Source organism: Eulemur rufifrons, chromosome 23, assembly GCF_041146395.1.
Source record: "Eulemur rufifrons isolate Redbay chromosome 23, OSU_ERuf_1, whole genome shotgun sequence".
NCBI lineage: Eukaryota > Metazoa > Chordata > Mammalia > Primates > Lemuridae > Eulemur > Eulemur rufifrons.
Genome location: NC_091005.1, coordinates 7,502,572 through 7,522,910, shown reverse-complemented (window position 1 = coordinate 7,522,910; position 20,339 = coordinate 7,502,572). Strand labels below are relative to the sequence as shown.

Here is a 20,339-nt window from a genome sequence, read left to right as displayed (position 1 = left end):
TTATTTTCCCGTTTAATCTAATTCAGCGAGGCTTCTCTCTGGGATCTGCAGTGAACATTATTTCCTTAAAAATAATGTTCTTTGAAAGGGAAGAAACACGTTTTGCCACGCTGAAGGTAAGCAAAAAATGTATTTGACACCTCAGGTAATGGGGAAATTTTTTTTTTTTTTTTGCCCATCCCTTTCTGAATCTCTTCAATTGAAAATTGTATTTTTACCATATTTTATTCCCAAAGGAGCTTTTCATAATTTAAATCTCCTGTTCAACTGTACATTTAAAATGGGAACCCTGACACTGTCCTGATTATAGCATACAAGTTGGACATTACAGAATTTCTCTCTGGGAGCAGTCTAATTTTATTCACTCATTATCAGCATCGTGGCAAAGAATTGTATTCTTGACCCTGAACTGGACTCTCTCTACTAGTGGATCCTGGAAACTAAGACTGTAAAAAATTGGGGAAATTCCCCTTCCCACTCTCCATTTGTAATTAAAAAAAATGTTATTCATTAAATTAATTTCTTCACAGCGTTCAGCATAAAATGAACCCAAACCTGTCTTTAAACAGGTTAAAACAGGAGACAAAAAGAAAAAGGCTTGCAATCTATTTTATAAGCGTGCTGCGTTAGTATACACCTCAACTTGTATTACAAACGGAAACGGATGTACCAAAAGAGAAAGGAAGAGATGGAGAGACAGAAGGAAGGAGGCAAGTTAAGAAGAAAGGAAGGAAAGAAGGGTGAGGGGAAGGAAAGAAAGAAGGAGGAAAAAGAGAATTTCTGTTACCCCCAGTAGTTTTTGATAAGTAACAAAGCTAGAGTGAAAACCAATATCTAAATAAAGCTTAAAAATAAAAGGACTTATTAGCCTACTCATTCTAATTCTTGAAACCCACTTTCTTAACTCAAGAGTTTGGGAAGTGCCTATGTTCACTTCGGTGCTTTTAAAAGACAGTGATTTTGTTTTAAAACCTGTTTCCATGCACCTTTATCTTTCTTTCTCCTTGTTTTTGCAGGAAATTTCAATGAAAAGAAACGCCCATGGATTGTAGTCCTAGAAAAGCTGCTTAGATGATGTCTGTTTCCCGTGCTGTAGACACGTGGCAGAGCTGTAAGTAAATGCTCGGCCCTGCTTGATGAATTGGATGGCTGCAGATTGGAGACAACAAAAATAATTGTCTCGTTTTCGTGGTGATTTGCTTAACTGGTGGGACCATGCCAGAACGGCTAGCGGAAATGCTCCTGGATCTCTGGACTCCATTAATAATATTATGGATTACTCTCCCCCCCTGCGTTTTCATGGCTCCGATGAATCATTCTCAAGTTTTAATGAGTGGATCCCCTTTGGAACTAAACAGGCTGGGTGAAGAACAGCGGATTTTGAATCGCTCCAAAAGAGGCTGGGTTTGGAATCAAATGTTTGTCCTGGAAGAGTTTTCTGGACCTGAACCGATTCTTGTTGGCCGGGTAAGCTTCGTTTTTAAGATCCCAATTTCAGGGTCTGTTTATGGTCTTTAGATGTTTAACATCAGACTCCTCACAGCGGTTGCCATATTTAGGCTGTGAATCCCTTAGACCAGATGGTTAGTTAGTTAACCTGTTGGTTCCTTGGGGAATATGAATAATCCCAAGGCAAGAATCTTAAACGGTCTTTTAGGTAAAGCTGTTCCTTCTACCTTTTCTACCCTGCTATAGATAAAATACTGCAACACTTGTGCAATGCATAAACAAATAAGCTTTTCTTTCTCATGCACAGGAGAGCTCTCTATGCCAAAGCTTTTCTCTAGTTTATAGTACTTGGAAGAGGTATGCATTTTTGCTCTGTTTGATTTCCTACCACTTCAATTATGAAGATGTTATCTTGTTTCATTTTATTGTAAGGTCATGTGGAGATCTCCAATTGCAGGTAGATGTTTCTCCCTTTTTGTTTTTCATTGTTTGTTGTTTCAATCATTGACCTAAAAATGGAGAAAGGGAAGTTTTTGGAGTAGATGCTTAGCAGTGCTTTGTACTATAGTTTGATAAACTTTGCAACAGGAAACTAGTTCAACTGTTGTCAGGTGGGTGCAAATGTACAGAATCACAATTTTAGTTTAGGGGAGTCTGTGTGTGTGTGTGTGTGTGTGTGTGTTGAACTAGATTTACATTTGTTTTTTTGTTGTTGGAAGTTCAGAGAAATGTTGTTGTATAGACATGTGCTACCTGCTTTCCAAAATCACACCTTGGGTTTTTGAAAAGGATCCTCTGAACTGTTCATAAGCTTCTTTTAATTATGGTGCACCCCATTATCATAGGTAGAATTCTAATTCTGAGCCTGCCAATGGCAGATTTTCCTAATTGATCAGATTCAGAAGTGAATCCGGTCAATGTTATTCATTTCCCAAATTCAGTGATTTAAAAAAAGAAAAATGGGAGGGGAATTAAATATTGATCTTCAAGACTTGTGTTAACTCTTTATGTTTTGCTAGAAACTTTTGATCACATCTCGGCTTCTATGGTGTTTTCTTGCAAAACAAGTTGAGCCTCCTCAAGGATTGTGCATCTCATTTCACATGGCTCTACTTGGATGAAGAAAGCCTGCATGAAGAGATACCATGAATCATTACACGGATAGTTATTGAGCCTTTCCTGTGTGCCAGACGCTCTATTAGGCACATGGGGGCATATTAATGAAAAAAAACAATAATCCCTGCCTTTAGGCAACTAACATTCTGGCCAATACGGAGTGTTTATTATGTATTGAGCACTATTATAAAAGACGGGGACAAACCTTTTGATTCTACGAATAACAATAGCTATCCCCCTATATATACATGAGTATATATAAGTATATATGTATGTATAGGTTGTGTGTATATATGTACATACATGTATGCACACAAATGTGTATAAAACAGATCTTCTTTCTCTTTGCCATAAGTCCAAAATATAAAAATCTCTGAAAGATTTTTTTATATGCTTGATACAAACTCAGGTAGCAGAACTGACTTGAGGCTATTTATAGTCATAATGCATCCCATTACTGTGACTGTTCATATATTTCACTACAGAAATGCTAATGTGGTTGATTACAGGGTGCTGCCCCAGACCTTGCCGAGGGTGTTACTTCCTATGTAGTTGATGTAGCTTAGTATGTTTCTAAAGTGCGAGGAGTTCTGAATTCTAAAACGTATCTGGCCCTGTGGATTTTGGGTACGGGCTCCTCTACCAGCATTATTATTATTATTTTTTGTAGGTGCAAAAACTGAGGCTTCGGTAAATTAATAAACCAAACCAAGAACACTGACCTAATAAATGATCTGAGTTTGAATCCTATTGGTGATTTCCAAATCCATTATTTCACCCACTATACCCATTACATTAGTAATTAGCTACCTGGAGTTTAAACTATAATTTGCATTTAAGAGTTACTGAGTATAAAATGCAAAGTCTTTAAATTCGTACTTCTGGATATTCAGAACTTCTTTACCCAGCCCTAAGGCAAGTTGTCTTCATACCATATGAAATTCTAGACATTCATGCACATATGCATAATGCATGGATAGTCTCTCTGCTTCTTTTAGTTACCTCTTTATGGAGGTATATGACTCTGATCCTGTCTTGCATAACATGCTATGCCCAGGGGAAAGTTCCGTTTTTATCTGAGTAGAAAAAGTAATTAACACAGGTTGTTTTGGACTCAGAATCTCATAACTAATTTCTCCTACATTCCCTAAATGTGGTAATAGAGAAAGAGGCAAATGGCCAGGTACTTGGCATCCTCTTGTGACGTAGTAGTACTTGAGATGGTCACATTTCTCTGGGGGACTGAAATGTTGCCACTGAACGCTAGGAGTTTGCAACGGCCAAAATCCTTTTGAGTCTTAGTTCTTTTCCCTGCTTCCTACCAGGACCCATTCCCAAACAATTGTTAAATCAGAGTTAAATTTATTTTCTGAAGCACTTTTCTGCAAACATTTTCAATCATATTATTTCCCCTTAAAGAAAATTGCTCCTGAATTATGGCAGCCTAGCCTTTGAGGATCCTGGGTTGCAGTGAAGCCAAAAATACATTTCGGATTATGAGTCAGGCTGAGTGTGGAGATGATCCGTATCGGGGTGCCCACCGGTGCTTTACGATATTTTGTCTGTGCACATTCTTCCACATCTGACTCTTTAAACCACTTCACCTCAGAGCTTCTCCCCAGGAACTGGCTGAGAAGCATTGGTTACCTATGAGCATAGCAGCTCTTTAAAATGCCCTCCTGCGAGTCACCATTGCAGGGGCCTCAGACCTAGCAGGCTGAGTTCAAGCTCAAGGGCAGAGCCAGTTTTTGAGTGATTGGTTCTTCAGAGCTTCACATATAACCATACAGCATCCATCATCTATTTTTACTGTATTGGTAAGCAGCTGGATGCCCGGAAAGAAAACCTAAGAGATGGACTCTCCAGAGGTTTGAATATTGGTTTAGCCACTTTCTCGGTGTTAACCCTGAGAAGGTTACTAAAGCTTTTCAAGGGTTATATAAATAAGATAAGTAACAGTATATGAGATTAAATAAATAGTAGATGCATCGTTCTTGGCACAGAGTAATTGTAGTCATAATTGTATCTTTCACTGTGTATATATGTGTGTGTTTGTTGTTGGAAGGGTGGACAAACTGGCAGCAACCTCATTAGGTGAGCACAAAACTCTTGGGAGCCCAGAGAAGGGCCCCTTCATTGGTTCAGGTTGTTTAGGGTGGAGGTGATGTTCAGTGTGTCCTGAAGGGTCACTGGCACTCAAGTCTGGTGAGTCTTTGGGGTGCGGGGGGCGGGGGGCGGCGAGAAGTGTTTCAGCTGGACAGAAGGGTTTTTGCAAAGTCATGGGATAGAGTAACATGACTAAGGATTCCATTAGTGAGAAGCAACATAAGTCTTTATATTTCTTGTTGAATTAGAATGACATTGAAAGTCATATTTTTAAAGAGGTCTTCCTTATCCATCCAGTCTAAAATATAATCACCTCTCCTCCAATATTTCATGCCCTTTGCCTATGCTTTATTTTTACTTCTTCCTGATGCTCATATCTTACGTATTCTCTACTTTATTGTGTTTATGGTTTGTTTCCTGCTGGAATGCAAGTTCCACAAAGAAAAGGATTTTTGCGGCCTTTGTTCTTTACTCTACATCCCCAGAACCTAGAACACTGTCTGCATATGGGGACCACTCAGTCAGTATTTTGGACGAAAATATGAATGAATAATCCCTTTAAGTAAAGGAGGGATTTATAATGGTCACATAAGCTCTATCAGATTTAACATAAATGGCATTTTTCAATATGAAGGCTTCATGTTCTCTCTTTCCTAATGGCATTTTATAGACCAGCAGGGTAGTTGAAACAGTTGTCCCTGTGTGTTGATTTTAAAAGTCTTTCTTTGAGGCAGTAAGAGTAAAAAAGTTAACTTGTCGAAACAACTCTCTTTCAAGAGGCAGCAGGATCACCTCTATGGAGAAGTCTTCCTCACCAGTGGCACAAAGCAGCACATTCTATTGCAAACCATCTTCAGACTTCTGTTTGCGCTTATTGGCACACTCTTCTTTCCGAATATCCGAAAAACAAATACCAGCCAAACAGATTCCACTCCTGCCTCCAGTTCTCTGTGGAACAAGGCGGTAGAAAGCCTGTTCATAAACACATAAATACTGAACATATCACATCACCAGGTGCCATTTGTTTGGGTACAGAAAAGAGAGAGAGAGAAAACCTGCGGTGGTTTTTGACAAATCTTGCAACTGAGGCAAAAATATTGTCCTTGTGGCAAAAACATACATGGACTCTTTATGATACGTGGCTTGATGTTGTCATGAGAGCCCTGTGTTGTAAGCCGGGATAGTGATTGATAGAGCCATGTCACAAATATTTATTGAGCACCTACTATCTGCAGAGTATCCCATTGCCAGTGGATGTTCAGTTCTGGGCAAACACAGATCCATACCTTCTGTCATGGAACCAATGGGCTGCTAGGGCGAGACAGGCATTAAAACAATCACATGAACAAATGTCACATTACAACTGAGATAAGGACTCTGAAGTGAAGGAATACGGTTCTATTGAAGCATATACAGAGGAAGCTGACCTATTCTGCGGGAGGGTGGACTCTTCCCTAAAGAAATAATCTGTCAGCTGATACCCACGAACTCCCTTAACCCCCGGGTTCAGGGATAAAGAGAGAAAGGGCATTTTCAACAGATAAAATAGCATTTGCGAGGCTATCTATGGAGCTAAGAGAGGGTCAGGGTAACTGGATGTCTTAGTTCTGGCCGTTATAACAAGTTAACCTAGACTGGGCGGCTTATAAACGACAGAAATTTATTTCTCACAGTTCTGGAGGATATAAGTCTTCGAGATTAGGGTGGCAGCAAGGTTGGGTTCAGAGGAGGGCCGTCTTCCAGGTTGTAGACGGCCATCATCTTGTTGTGTATCCTCACATTGCCAGGGAGATGACAAGAAAGGTTTCTGGGGCATTTTTTATAAGGACACTAATCCCATTCATGAGAGATCCAACCTCATGACCCCCGATTACCTCCCAAAGGCCCTCCCTCCTAATACCACCACATTGAGGGTTAGGATTTCAACTTACCAAATTTTGGTGGGGAGACACAAGCATTTAGTCCATTGCACTGGAAGACAAAGAACTAGGATTAAAATATTTTGGGTCAAGTTAGAAAGATAGATAAGGATCTCTCGGAGATCTGGTCTGTTGCTATTTCAGCTCTACTACAAAGTAGCTGGGAAAGAAAGTCACTCAACTTCTGTGACTGCAGTTTCCTCGCTTGTCAGTATATGGTGGATCTCGATATTATATATTTAAGATACAAATTCCCTTGGAACAGGAATACACTCCTCCCCCCCCCCCCACACTCTCTCATTAAATATCCCTGATCCAAATTGCTTGAGACCAGACACGTTTCAGACTTCAGATTTTTTCAGATTTGGGAATATTTATATATGCATAATGAGATATTTTGGGGATAAGATCCAACTCTAAACAGGAACTTTCTTTATGTTTCATATACATAGCTGGAGGTAAACTTTGTACAATATTTTTAACAATCTTGCGTATGACACGAAGTCTTGACTGCATTTGTACTGCGACCTGTCACATGAGGTCAGTTCTGGAATCTTCCACTTATGATGCTCTATCAATGCTCAGAAGGCATTGGAGCATTTTGGATCTCAGATTTTCGGATTAGAGATGCTCAGAGAGAGAGAGAAAGAGAGAGAGAGAGCGTGTGTGTGTGTGTGTAACACCTATTGAATTTTGCCCCATGTTGCATTAGCCCTTGTTCTGTGGTTCCTGTGATCCTAAATTCCTCATATTGCTTTATTTTGGGGGAAAAAAAAACAGTCTGCTCTGCAGGTGGCCAGATCTTTTATCCTAAATCCTCTCTCTTACATAAACTCCTCTGCTCTCTTTCCTCTCTTTTTCCCTCCTACCTGGGCTTCTGAGCTGTTCCTTATTTGGATATAACTCTCTCGCTGGTGATGCCACATCTATTTATAATTCTCTTCCTCCAAGGCACTGACTCATTTTCTCTCTTTAAATTTGACCTTCTAACCTTCCCTCTTCCCTGTAACTTGGAAATCGTTTGGGTGGCGCTTAGTATGAAGGACAGAGGATGCCAAATAATTACACTCTATTGCAGTTTACGGTGTCAGCGACCGGTGAGAAAATTGTACTTGACATGCCATTATTTTTTGCTGGCCGTTTGCATGTTAAGAGCGCTGGGCTTCGCAGCCACAGCCAGACTGTATCTTCGGCCTTGCAAGAACAATTCACTGTCAGTTCTGTGAAGCTTCTGCCTACTCAGACAGAGCCTTGTGCGCCAATAATTTGGCAGGAAAAGAAGTCAGCATTGCGTGTCTCAATCTGGCCAAACAACCAGAGTAGTCTGCCTGTTGCCCAATGTCTGGGCTTAGACATAACAGTATTCTGAAACTGCTAGAAATCTTTTGATGCTCATATAAATAAATGGAATAATATCAGTCTTTTAAATTAGCAGAAACCCTAAACACACACACACACAGGCACACACGCATGCACATGGAGGGTCTGTTAGCTGGGTTTGTGCATGAGTAAAATTCTAAATCATCACCTAATCCTTTCTTTCTGTAGCCCCAGACTCTCACCTTGTTGACCTCATTCCTTACCAAGGGACCAGGTGAGAGACAGTGGATAATCTGTGCTTATCTCTGTAGATGCCCTGAGAAATACATTCAATCAGACTTCTTGCAAGAAGAGTCTTGCATATCTTGTCAGCTCTTTGAGAGGCATCTCATTGAGGCAGATATTTTTCCCACTTGAAGCAAAATGATAGCAGTTACATGTGTATGGGTAAAGTACCCAGATTACATAATTCTATTTTATGAATAAATAGCAACAACACAGTCCATATAAAAAAAAAGCAGAAAATTGATTTCTATCATAAGCATGAAGCCAAGGTTCACAAAGAAGAGTTGGACGAACATAAATGCGGCACAACTGGAAAGTGATTCCTTGCATATTTGCATGATAGAATAGTGCAAAGTCATTAAAAAATTAAAATTTATAACATGAGAATGTGGTTTCAACATAATAAATACTAAAAGCAAGATATAAAACATGTATATAATTATAAAATGCAGGTGTGGTATGGTCAGAGTGCTTGGCACGTATCAAACTCTGTGCAGATGAAAAAATATACATATTTAAACATTATATATTCAAATATTGAATATATATGCATGTATTCAAACTTTTACAAAAATAATGAACTGCTAGGATCATTAACCAGCTCACTCATATTCATCAATTTTCATCACTCTACTGTTATTTTTTTTAATTAATACCCCCAACACACATACATTGCCAGTGTTCTTGATTTAAACAATTCATATCAGGAGAATGCTAATCACATCTATAAACATTATCCACTGTTTTGGATGTGCAGACTTCCCCAGTTGAAAACAGCGTAAGATCATAAACAATCCCAAATGCATCATTATATCTAATGAGTAAATTGGATCCACATAACTGCCTTAAAAACAAAATGACAGTTAATTCCTGACGTCGATTCAGATTAATAACTATACCATAAAGCAATAAAGGAGAACCTATAAGGAAATATACCAATATATACCATCTTTTGTTTCCCAATATATGTCGTTGGATTATCAGTTTTTTAAAAAGTGATTTTCTGCATTTTACTTTCTATGATATACTTTTGTTACAATGTAAAGCATAATAAAATGAGAGAAAATAAATGATAATGTTATATTGCTCAATTTTCCTAAAATCAATACCATCCATTCATAGCCAATTCTTAGGGACCATTACTTAATGTGGAACTCATTTGGTAAATAGAGTTTTATTTTAAAAATGATATCTGTGTTAAACACTTGGAAGGCCAGTTTCATCAATTAATAAATTAAAGCACTAGGCATATTTCGTTGGTTTTATGAAACTACCAAGAGAGAAAGAACAGCCGCAGTCTTGCTGCACTGCTAAAAGCATGGTAAACAATTTCCGTTACCATGGAATAGGCCAAATATTAACCAGATATGAGAGTTTTATATTTGGTTTTGAAATTGAAAACTACCTTATGAATCTCTAAGTATTAAAAATATAGTCAGCCTACATGTTGCTTGAAGTTTTTCAATAAGTAAGAATAACTCAGAAAAGTTATTTATGGAATTACGTTATTTAAGAAAGGTAAAAGTGTTATAGCATCTGCAAGGTTTTATTTGGCCCAGTTATATATGTTTTCTAGACAATAGTATTTTAAAAATATTTCAGTATTTTCCACATGTATATATCATTTCCATTATAATTAACTTAAATTCACCCCCTAAATGTACACCCACACACCTTGGCATAATTTGGTCATGTTATGTTCCTGTCCTTAACTCTTTGGATATTCTGAAATACAGTGAAGACAGCCTTGGCCACAGCCAAGGATCTGAATATTCAGTTAAGATGTGAGTATATTTTCTCATCAGCACTATGTCTCTGACCTCAAATTTGAATACATTTAGAAATCCTCTCAGATATTATATCCTAGAGAAGAAATATCATACTCAACATGAAGTCTGCAGCCCACCAGCAGCAGCAACGCCTGGGAGCTGGGTAGAAATGCAGAATCTTGTACAACACTTGTGCACCCTGACTTACTCAGATTCTGTTTTAACAATATCCCCAGGTAATTCTCATGCACATGAAAGCATTAAAATAAAATATATAGTTTTTAGGACATCGTTCAATCATCAATCAACCTCAGGACGGCTTGAATCATGCTTTGTTGGTAGCTCTGTCCAGCCTGAGTCCCTTTTGAATACCACCCAATTAAAGAAAAGAGTCACAGGAGCTGGTGTTTGAAAAAGCCCTAGGTGAGGTCTGGGGAAGAAGCAGCTGCTTATCTCACTGGAACCCCATGAGGTAGGCGCTGGACACGGTAGGCTGCAGCATCCCTCTGCAGATGGGTCCCCTACCCTGCAGGTGATGGTGGAGGCGGCAGCCTGTGCAGCCACCTGCGCCCCTGCCTCCAGCTCAATTAGTGAGAACTGTCGCCTGCCCAGTCCTATGGACTTCCTCCTTTCCTCTGTATGTGTTTACCACAATGCAACAGATGTGCTCGGAAATCTGCAGAGTATCAAATGTCATCGGGCCTCCATGGGAGACAATTCCAGCATCCAAATGAGGCTGATCAGAGGGGCTGAGAAATATTGGGGAACAGCAGGGAATAAAGCACTACATGCATATTTCTATTTCTCTCCCTAATCCTAAAAAAAAAAAAAAAAACTCTGTTGAACACAATTTTTTTTTCTTTTTTCTTTTTTTTTGCTGTGAATATGTGATGAAGACAAGGTAACTGATGATCTTGTTTAGAGACATTAAAGAAGGGGAGAAAAAGAGGTTTTAAGTAACCTGAATATACTGATAATATCTATTGAGTGTTTATTATGTGGCTGACACTTTATAAAATTTGCCTGTTCAATCTCCCCCTGATAAAGGTACCGTTATTCCCATTACCAGATCAGAAAAGTGTCACTGAAGAGAAGAGTTATTTACATTAGAAAGTATAGATTAGACAAATAGTGATTACTTGATGGAACCAGGATTCATACCTGGCATGGTGATTGCAGAGTTTGTTCCTGTAACCATGGAAACACATTATCACATTTGAACCCCATGTGTGCTAGGCTGCGACCCCAATTTGCAGATGAGAAAAGTGAGATCATGGAAGGAAACAAAGGTGTGGCCTCATAACTAGAATGCAAAAGGTTTAGGAAGATTTGAGCAAACAGAGATGTCGACGTGATTGTAAAGCCACTATACTTACTTATTTTTATTTTATTTTTTATTTTTTTGCATGTACCTCTACCTGCTTTGCTAGTCAGAGACAGGGATGTGCATAAACCCCTTGAGAGAAGAAAAATGTCCTTGAGGCTTATGCATGTGGTGGCTTTGTTTTATTTCCTTTATGGGGAGATGACACTGGCAAAGTCTGGGCCTTTACAGGGCTGGTACCATATACACAGTGATTTGGAGGTTATTCTCAATACAGAGGCTAGCACAGTGTCTTTTTGCTTTCTCATTTAAAAATAGACACTAAAATGATTACGCTGAAGTAAGAGAAAAATAATGGAGAAGGAGGAGTAACAAGAAGAGAAGAATATTTTTATTAAACACTCCAGGTACCTTACTGGGTGCTTTAAATATATTACATACATTGTTATTCCCCATTGGGCAGATTGAGACTTTTGGACTGACGTGAGTTCTCATTGGTTAAGGTGACTAGAGTGAAATGCGTCTGGCTTTGCCTGAGCTGGGCAGAGTTCTTAACTACTCCAGAGATGCAGTATTAGAGAGCTCGCTGGAAACTTTGGCCAAAAGTGGGTAATTTTCTGCGTTCCTCTGAAAGTGGGAATCACCAGAATAGCAGAAAGAACAGTGAGATGAAAAATAAAATCCTGTACACATAGACAGGAACTAAAAGAAGACAAAAACGCTTGTACCCTCCGGTTGCTTGAACTAATTGTGTTAATGCTGAATAATTTAGTAACAATTCCCTGTACTCTTGGAAACTGAGCTGGTGGGCAATATTGCAGAGGCTCCAGAGGTGGGATCTATAATTTACTTAGCCCTGTGCAGTGACTTCCTTGATGTGCTTGAGACTCCAGGAGTCTTTTTCCAAATGGACACATGCTTCTCCGTTTCATCTCTTCTGTCCCAGCTCTCATCATGGTGACTTTCCCCTGGGCCATTCTGGTCATATCCTTTGCTACTGGTGCACCTTGGCCACTGAGAATGATCCTCTTACGCCTTTAGCAAATTCTCTGAGGGAACAGTACTTTGGTGAAAGAGCAAACATGGCTATTAAAAATGACCAAATCCTGTAACTGCTTGAAGCAAGTCAGACTCCCTAGCCACTCCAAGGCTTTATTTAGAATGTGACAGGGTTATTTATAGTGGAGTTTTTCTTTGCTTCTTTTTAATGTGCTTGTAAAAGTATAAATGAATTTCTCATTGCAGTTTGGCTTTTGTCATACTCGTGTGTGTGTTTGTGTGCACGTGTCTCCTATTATTTTTTTCTCTTAGAGCTGCATTGCTTTAGTAAAGCTCATCCTCCTATTACTTCCCTGCCTTTGCAGGAACATTTATAATCAGGCTTTCGAGGAGCTTTCAGAAATCATTAGACATTTGCAATGCCTGGTGCTATTGATCAAGGCCACTGTTTTTCGAGTCCAGTCTTCTATTTTTCCTGTCACTAAACTCATACTGTTAAAGACCTCAGTTTTTTATAGCTGAACCCAAATTCCACATCCCGATTAGACTATCAGAAATGCATTTAAACGTTCCCATCTTCTCTTCCATCCTGCCAGCTGGAGGAAAGACCCAAGCAGAAAAAAGCTAAAAGAATAAACAATAAACAGGACGACTCCCCCCCTCAGGATCTCCCCCCAACCCACATACACACACACACAAAATGAAGTGTTGAGACAGAGTCAAGGAAATGTAAGCCATAGAGCCAAGCAGTAAATTGAACGAGACAGAAATCCTAAAATACAGAAAGAAAGTCACATTGCAAGTGATGTGACGCAAGAAAGGAGCCTAGACACACAAAACATACAGAAAGTGAGAGTTTTTCACAGGAGCACAGCATTCAAGAAACACAAAGGATCAAAAACAATGAGAGGGAAAATGTGATAAAGTAAAGATGAAGACTGAGAGAGGGAGAGGGTGGGATAATGGGGGGAAGAGGGAGAGGGAAGGAGAGAAGGGGAAAGAGAAATATGCAGAGAAAAGCCATATGGAGTGGATTTGAGTCTCGCTGGGTCCAGACTAATTTTTTTTAGCCCCTGGACAGATGGGCTTATGCATACTTTTATGGCATTTCTGATCACACAGGTTTTGCTGTTTTTGAAAAGGAGTGCATTTTGATGCTAACACATGGCATGTGCTGAATAACAGTGGCTGGCAGGACTCGGCATGAAGTCAGAACAATTTGAGTAAACCAACAAACATGATGATCTTCCTTTTTTCCTAGGGTTTCAGAGGCACAATTTTGGCTTTTAACTTTACACGCTTTCCTAGCAGTTAGCACTAGAAATGAAATCATGGCCATTTCACCATAGCACATCGGATATAGAGCATAGTAATTTGATAATGAGTCTTTGAATAAAATTATCACATACTTCCTATCTACAGACCATGACAGACGTTTACAAGAAAGAGGGGAAGGTAGGAAAAGAATATGGGTAAGCCCTTGAATAACTTACAGCTTTCTAAAACTCTCCCAAATTATGAAATGGGCTTTTGAAACATTGGCAAAAAAAAAAAAAAAATATTTAATTAGGATTTATCTTTCTAGTATCTTTGGGTATAGACACGACTTGACTTATGCAATTAATTTTAAGCAATCTGAGTATAGAGAAGGCTAAGGCCAGGTTTCTATTTCTGCTGCTTTACAAATATATTTGAGCAAATGCATTTTTAATGGCCCAATAAAGAACAGGCGAGGTGGAAGTTAAAGGATATGTATAGATAGGACCAAGGGAAATAACGCTTCTTGAGTTATTTAGCCCTCACTTGCCTCCCATGAGATTGGACTGTTAACATCACCCCCTCTCAACAAAGAAACAGGTCCAGAGAAATTGAGTAACTGTCCCAGGGGTGAGGAATTGGGATTTGAATGCAGAACTGGCTTATTGCAAAAATCTATACTTGCTCTGCCTACACTCTGCCGCCCCCTCCCTCACTTTATTTGGTTCTTCCTTATGTTTCCTTGCACAAGGATTTGCTCTTACGGAAATAGGAGCAAAGTTCTCATGGAAAAGTTCTTATTTTTACCCAATGCAATTTGTTCTTCTAAATATTTCTTTAGATCATCCCAATCACCCAGAGGGCCAAGTTGGGTAACTGAGGTAGTATTAGACCCACACTAGAAACCAGGCCTTCTGGTACCTTGTCCAGTGTTTTCCCCAGTGATCATACTACCTGCTCAAAGGCTTTTATGAATCACTCAGCTTTACAGAAGGTGTTACCCCTATGCTAACTCCTCTCTATTCGAAGTGTGTTGAGATGACTACTGCAGTTCCAGGCTGTACTACAGAGCAGGCCTCTAAAGATACCCACTCCTAAATCTTGCAGCATGCCACCGCTGCAAGGTAGGAAAACCCTGGATGAATACCTTTTAAGTGCACCATCCAGTCATATGTTTTATGTGGTCTCTTTTAAATCCCGGGAGTATGCTACTTTCCTAATTACACTGGCAAATGTGGACTGAGAACGTGGATTAATAATAGACATCTTCCCAGGGGATATTATTGAATGAGGTGTTCAAAAGCCTGAATTACCTTGTGACCTCTTAGCTTCCATCATCTAAGATTATGTTCCCTAATATAGCCGAGCACCCCGCATTGTGATTGCTGCATAATGTGGGCCAGGGAGCCATAAATGCAAGAATGTTGGAGAATTCTTTAGCTGATATTTGAGGAAGGCCTTTGCAGTTGGTGGAATATTCACCAGCCTTGGATTTGGGTGGGAAGAGGTAGCACAGTTCCATGTCACTTAGCTTTGCAAGCGCCAGGATACAGTTTTGCACTAGGACTTGGTAGGGAAACATTGTGATGTTCGCAAAGAAAATCAACATGCCTGGTAACTGCCCCTTGAGAAGTGATAGGGAAATGAAAGTCTGTATCTGAAGACTTCCCCCTCTGGAGAGAACTTTTAAGGTAGCTGAAGAAGAAAGGACTCCTACTTTGGAATTAGAGCCTTCGAAGAGTCTTTACAGATAGACAATCATTTCCTGCTACTCTGTAAGCTCCACAAGGTTCTGGCTTTGTCTTTTAAATATTCTAAAAGTGTCAGCACAAGGAAAACTTTTCTAGCCTATCTGGCAAAGGGTTGGGCTAAGTTTTTACTTTCTCTCCCTGAAAACTCTAAGCATTAGGACTGAGCAAACAGCTGAATGCAGATACTCAACTTGAACCTCCTTCCTCTTGAAAGAATTGCCAGACAACAGTGGCTCATGCCTATAATCCTAGCACTTTGGGTGGCCAAGGCGGGAAGATCACTTGAGGCCAGGAGTTGAAGACCAGCTTGAGCAAGAGGAAGACCCCCATAAATTATCCAGGGGTGGTTGTGCAAATCTGTAGTCCCAGCTGCTCAAGTGGCTGAGGCAGGAGGATCCCTTGAGTGCCGGAGTTGGAGGTTGCTGTGAGCTATGATGACACCACAGCAATATCATTCTAGCTAGGGCAACAGAGCAAGACTCTGTCTCCACAAAAAAAAAAAAAAAAAAAAAAAAGGTATATTGTTTCAACCAAGCCATGCTTTTTATGAGCCATAGTCTTGGGTTCGAAGCACCAGGGTGTATAAATACTCAAATGTACCCAGACACACAAACACACAAAAGATTAGGAAATGATATTTAACGTAAATTTCTGAAATCATTAGCAAATTTTCAAGACAACTTCTGTCTTTTTTTGTTGTTATAACCACAGTAGCTAGTGTACTGTTCTCTCATATTTGTCCCCCGAAATGAACAGCTTATACAGAACACGGTACCCTGCAATACCTTCCTTGATCTCTGCTTGTCAAGAGTCCCAGCTGGTGTTTTTTTTCAGAGGGAAATGCAGTAGGCTGGAGGAAGGGGGCTCTGAAGGTAAACAGAGCTCGGCTTCAAATCCTGTTGCAACAGCTTGTGAACTTGCATGCCATTTAATCTTGTTCAGACTCAGTTTCCATTTTAGAAAATCAGCTTGTAAGCTTTGTCCCTCTACGAAGTCTCCCAAGCAATAGATGTGATACCTTAGTTCACTTAGTGGGGATGAAATATAATCATAGTTGTCCCCACTTTGGACTTTTTCATCATTGATTAAAGCTTTTCATAATTGCCATTACCTAGACGTTTGTTAAGTCCTGTCACTCCATGACCATGTGTTACTCATCTGTACAAGGAAATGGGTGACTTCAGTACTCTCAAGTGCCCTTTGAAGTCCAACATTCTGCTTCTCTGTAATCCCGAGTCATACAAATTGATCTAATGCTGAGCCTGAGGAAGGGGTAAATGTCACCGAGTAGGAGCAGAGCTGCTTTAGCAGTGATTTGCTTTCTGAAGCCATAGGTGAAAGTATCTGCTTAATTGTTACTTACTATTCAATACTTGGGGAGAAGTAGAACATTTAGAATGAAATGATGGAGACCCGTGTTCCATAGTGATAGAAGACATTTCTAATACTTCAAAATGTCACAGTGCAAATGAAATAATTATTTTGAAGATCAAGGTTGAGAGGGACATAGAAGTTGCTCTCCAGTTTTGAACCTCCAACACTCAGAAACCCTTCTAATTCAACAGTGATGTGGGACACAGTGGTGTTGATTTCAGTCATGCTGTGGGCCACCCTTAGATGAACACAGGTCAGAAGGAGCATCTTTTTTTTTTTTTTTTTTTTTTAACCACATAAGAGTAAACATGATTCCCTGAAAAAAAAAAAAGACATTACAAAATATTCTTGCATAGAAATATAGAATTGCCACCGTCATGATATTATTATAATGAAATATTAAATCTGTAACACCTTCTGATAGAGGTTGCTAAAAAACACAATAGGATTGGCTCTCCTAGGTCTTTTGTCTTTCCATATAAATTTTAGAATTACTTTATTCATATCTAAAAAATAGTTTGCTGGGATTTTGATAGACATTGTGTTGAATCTATAAAGTTATGAAAAATTGACATCTTAACAATATTGAATTGTTCAATCCATGAACATGAAATATATTTAGTTCTTTTTAAAATTTATTTTTAACAGTGTTTTATAGTTTTCTGCATAGGCATTATACACATTTTGCTAGATTTATACCTGAGTATTTCATTTTTGTGATATTGCAAAATAACCATTTTTATTTTAAATTATAATTCGTTACTTGTGTATAAAATGAAATTGACTTTTGTACATTGAGTTTGCCTCTTATGATCTTGCTGTGATCATTCATTACTTCCAGAAACTTATGTAGAGTCTTTGGGATTTACTTCATAGTTATATAATCAGTGAATAAAGGCAATTTTATTTTTTCCAAAAAAACACATACTTGATAAAATTTATTATGCTGCAATAACTTAGTAGTTAAATTACTATTCTCTTTTGTGCAAAACTTCAAAAAGGCTTGATCTTCAAACTCTTGAACTGGTTAAGGAAATCCTATGATTTGAAGTATCTGGAACTTGTTGAGATAAAAATGGACCATTTTTATAAATACTTTATAAATATTGAAGAGAAGGAATCTTTGATATATAATTATTTAAGCATGTGATATCCCCCATACCCATGCATACCACCAAAACCCCATACCTGCTCAGATAAATATTTATTAACTTTCCCACCAGTGGACAATGAACATTTCTGATAGATTGGTTTTTAGATACAATGATAGTTAAATCCATTACCTAAGATAAGTTGTAAAACTTATAAATTTATCTAAGATTTTTATTGACTTTTTAAAATGAAAATGGATATTTTACAAAAGAAATTCATCTCTAGACTATGGTATATCACAACTTCCATTTTGTAGTCCTCTCCTAAGGAAAATAGGAAAGCTGATTACTATTAATAATGCTAATAGCGAACATTTTGAACATTTTTATGCTTGCACTAGATTGAACACTTATGGTATAAATCATGTAATGCTCACAAAATCCGTAAGAGGTATATGCTTCAATTTTAATTTTTAGACATAAACAGATTTAATGAGGTTGTATAATTTGTCAGTCATCCAGCTGAAAGTTGCTGAATCAGATCTCAAATATAAATATATTTGCCAACAATTTTGCTCCTAAACTTTTCTGATATAGAGTCTCTGATAAAAAAGTTGAAATTTCTTTTGTGAAATAGTCACATATCATTTCATCAAACATATATAAACACACACAGCATTTAGAAATTAATATGGCATTCCACAGATTAATTTATCATTTTTATTCAAAATCAATAGAATTGATTAACTTGTTATTCTGAAGTGCTGACAAATTACTAGGTAAAACTAAACTAATATGTTCATGCAACAGTATTTATTGGGGACATTCTATGCTGGAGTGATGAGGACACACAAAAGGATTTTGGATATCATACACATTCACCGTGAAGAAACTAGGTAGAAATATTCAATATTGGGCTATATTCACTCTTTAAATAACTTTACCTATATTAAAAAACAATATCTATGTGTCTTCGTAGCAAACATAGCATTGCTACCTGTTCACCTATATTATCCAGACCTCACATGACCGCTGGAAAAGAATTAATCAAAACCAGCTTAAAATAGGAAGGATTTCTCTCCCCTCGACTCTTTAACAGAGCACATAGCTTGAAGCCAGTGCAACTTTCTAGGCAGGAAGGGAGAAGATCACTATGTAAATCATTATCACTGACAAGTTAAGCCTCCAGTCAGAAGCAGAATGTATAGCTTGTGTATTTACCTCGGGCTATTTGTCTCCTCGGGGTAGCTTTTTGAAAAGAAATATATATAACAGTTTGATATCTCTCTCTCACACCCCCCCCACACACACACGCACACACAAACATACATACACACATCCCATGTTGCACTGAAGGGCAGGTTTCACGTCACCTTAAATTAGCTGAATTTCAAGGCTTCAGTTATCTTTAGGATTTCTAATATCCATCCTCCATCCTAAGCCAGAAATTCTCAATCAAGGAGATGAAGTGAATATTCCATCTCAAATTAGCTGCTATTTGATTCATTCTAAGTGTACCTGTTGTTTACGGGGTTGAGGGTGGGAAGTTATGAGTCCATCTTCTCCACGTAATGGTCAATTTTGCTGTTCCAGTCCAAGTTTTGCTATTGAAGCAGAATCATTTTTCTGAATTTTAAAACTGGACCTGTCATTCCCCTGCATGTGAAATTTCTGTTTCTTCCTTATCTGTGTGAGTCCAAAATCCTTTTCTAGCCTCAGTAAATAGAGTTACTGTTATATGACCTTGGAAAGTCACTTAACTCTTCGGTATGGTTGAAAACCTTCAATGAGATCACAGAAATAGAGATGGCATTAGAATAGTACACAATAGAACCACATAATTATTAACTATCATAATAGTAAACAGTTATTCACTAATGAATAATTGTTACTGCAGTTATTGCTAGTATTACTATTACTAATAGTGCTACTAAAAACACCACTGAATTTGAGTCTGCAGATACTACATGGGAAAATAATAGGTTAACTTTTCTCAGCAACCATATGATGAAACTGAGCTCAGAGAAGTGACGGAAAAGTTCAATTAAAATTTTCACCGAAGACTTTTATCTTTTCTCTATACCATGATGTCTTCAGCAACTTACTTCTGTTCAGTTTTTTGGCAGATCGTGGGTACACAGTAGATGTTTGTTAGTTGAGATATCTGTGTAACATTTTTGTTAGAACTTATAAAAAGCACCTAACACTAGTAGGTCCTAAACGAATGCATGTTCTCTTTTCTTCTAGCTTTCTCTCACATTTTGAAAACCCTACTACTCAGAAAAGATGTAGCATGAGTAGGCCATGTGTTTTCAAGATAAAAAAAGGGGATTCATTGTGACTTTTTTTTTTCTCTCTCAAGGAACATTTGACTCATGTCCTTAGGTGTCCCAGTGAGCACAATATGAACATCAGAGACACATGAAAAGCTATATGTATGTGTGTGACCTTTCCCAGGGTCCTTTAAAATCATAATCAGTACTTGGCTCTTTACACCCTTTATCTCATTTAAAGCTCATAAGAAACCTAAAAGTTTGGTATTACTATCTTGCCTCAATTGCATGATGAGAAACCGATGC

General features: G+C 38.4%; 1 protein-coding gene across 2 annotated transcripts in view; it reads left to right on the top strand.

The window, feature by feature from the left end:
- The window catches only part of CDH8 (cadherin 8), a 335,229-nt gene that overhangs the window by 12,405 nt on the left and 302,485 nt on the right, over positions 1-20,339 (top strand). The window contains exon 2 of one of the 2 annotated variants that reach the window (XM_069456432.1): positions 1,017-1,467. In XM_069456432.1, coding sequence (XP_069312533.1) covers positions 1,216-1,467 — 252 coding nt within the window. In that variant the 5' untranslated portion in view covers positions 1,017-1,215. Of the gene's footprint in view, positions 1-1,016; positions 1,468-20,339 lie in introns of those variants that run through there. The other variant, XM_069456431.1, reaches the window with a different exon arrangement.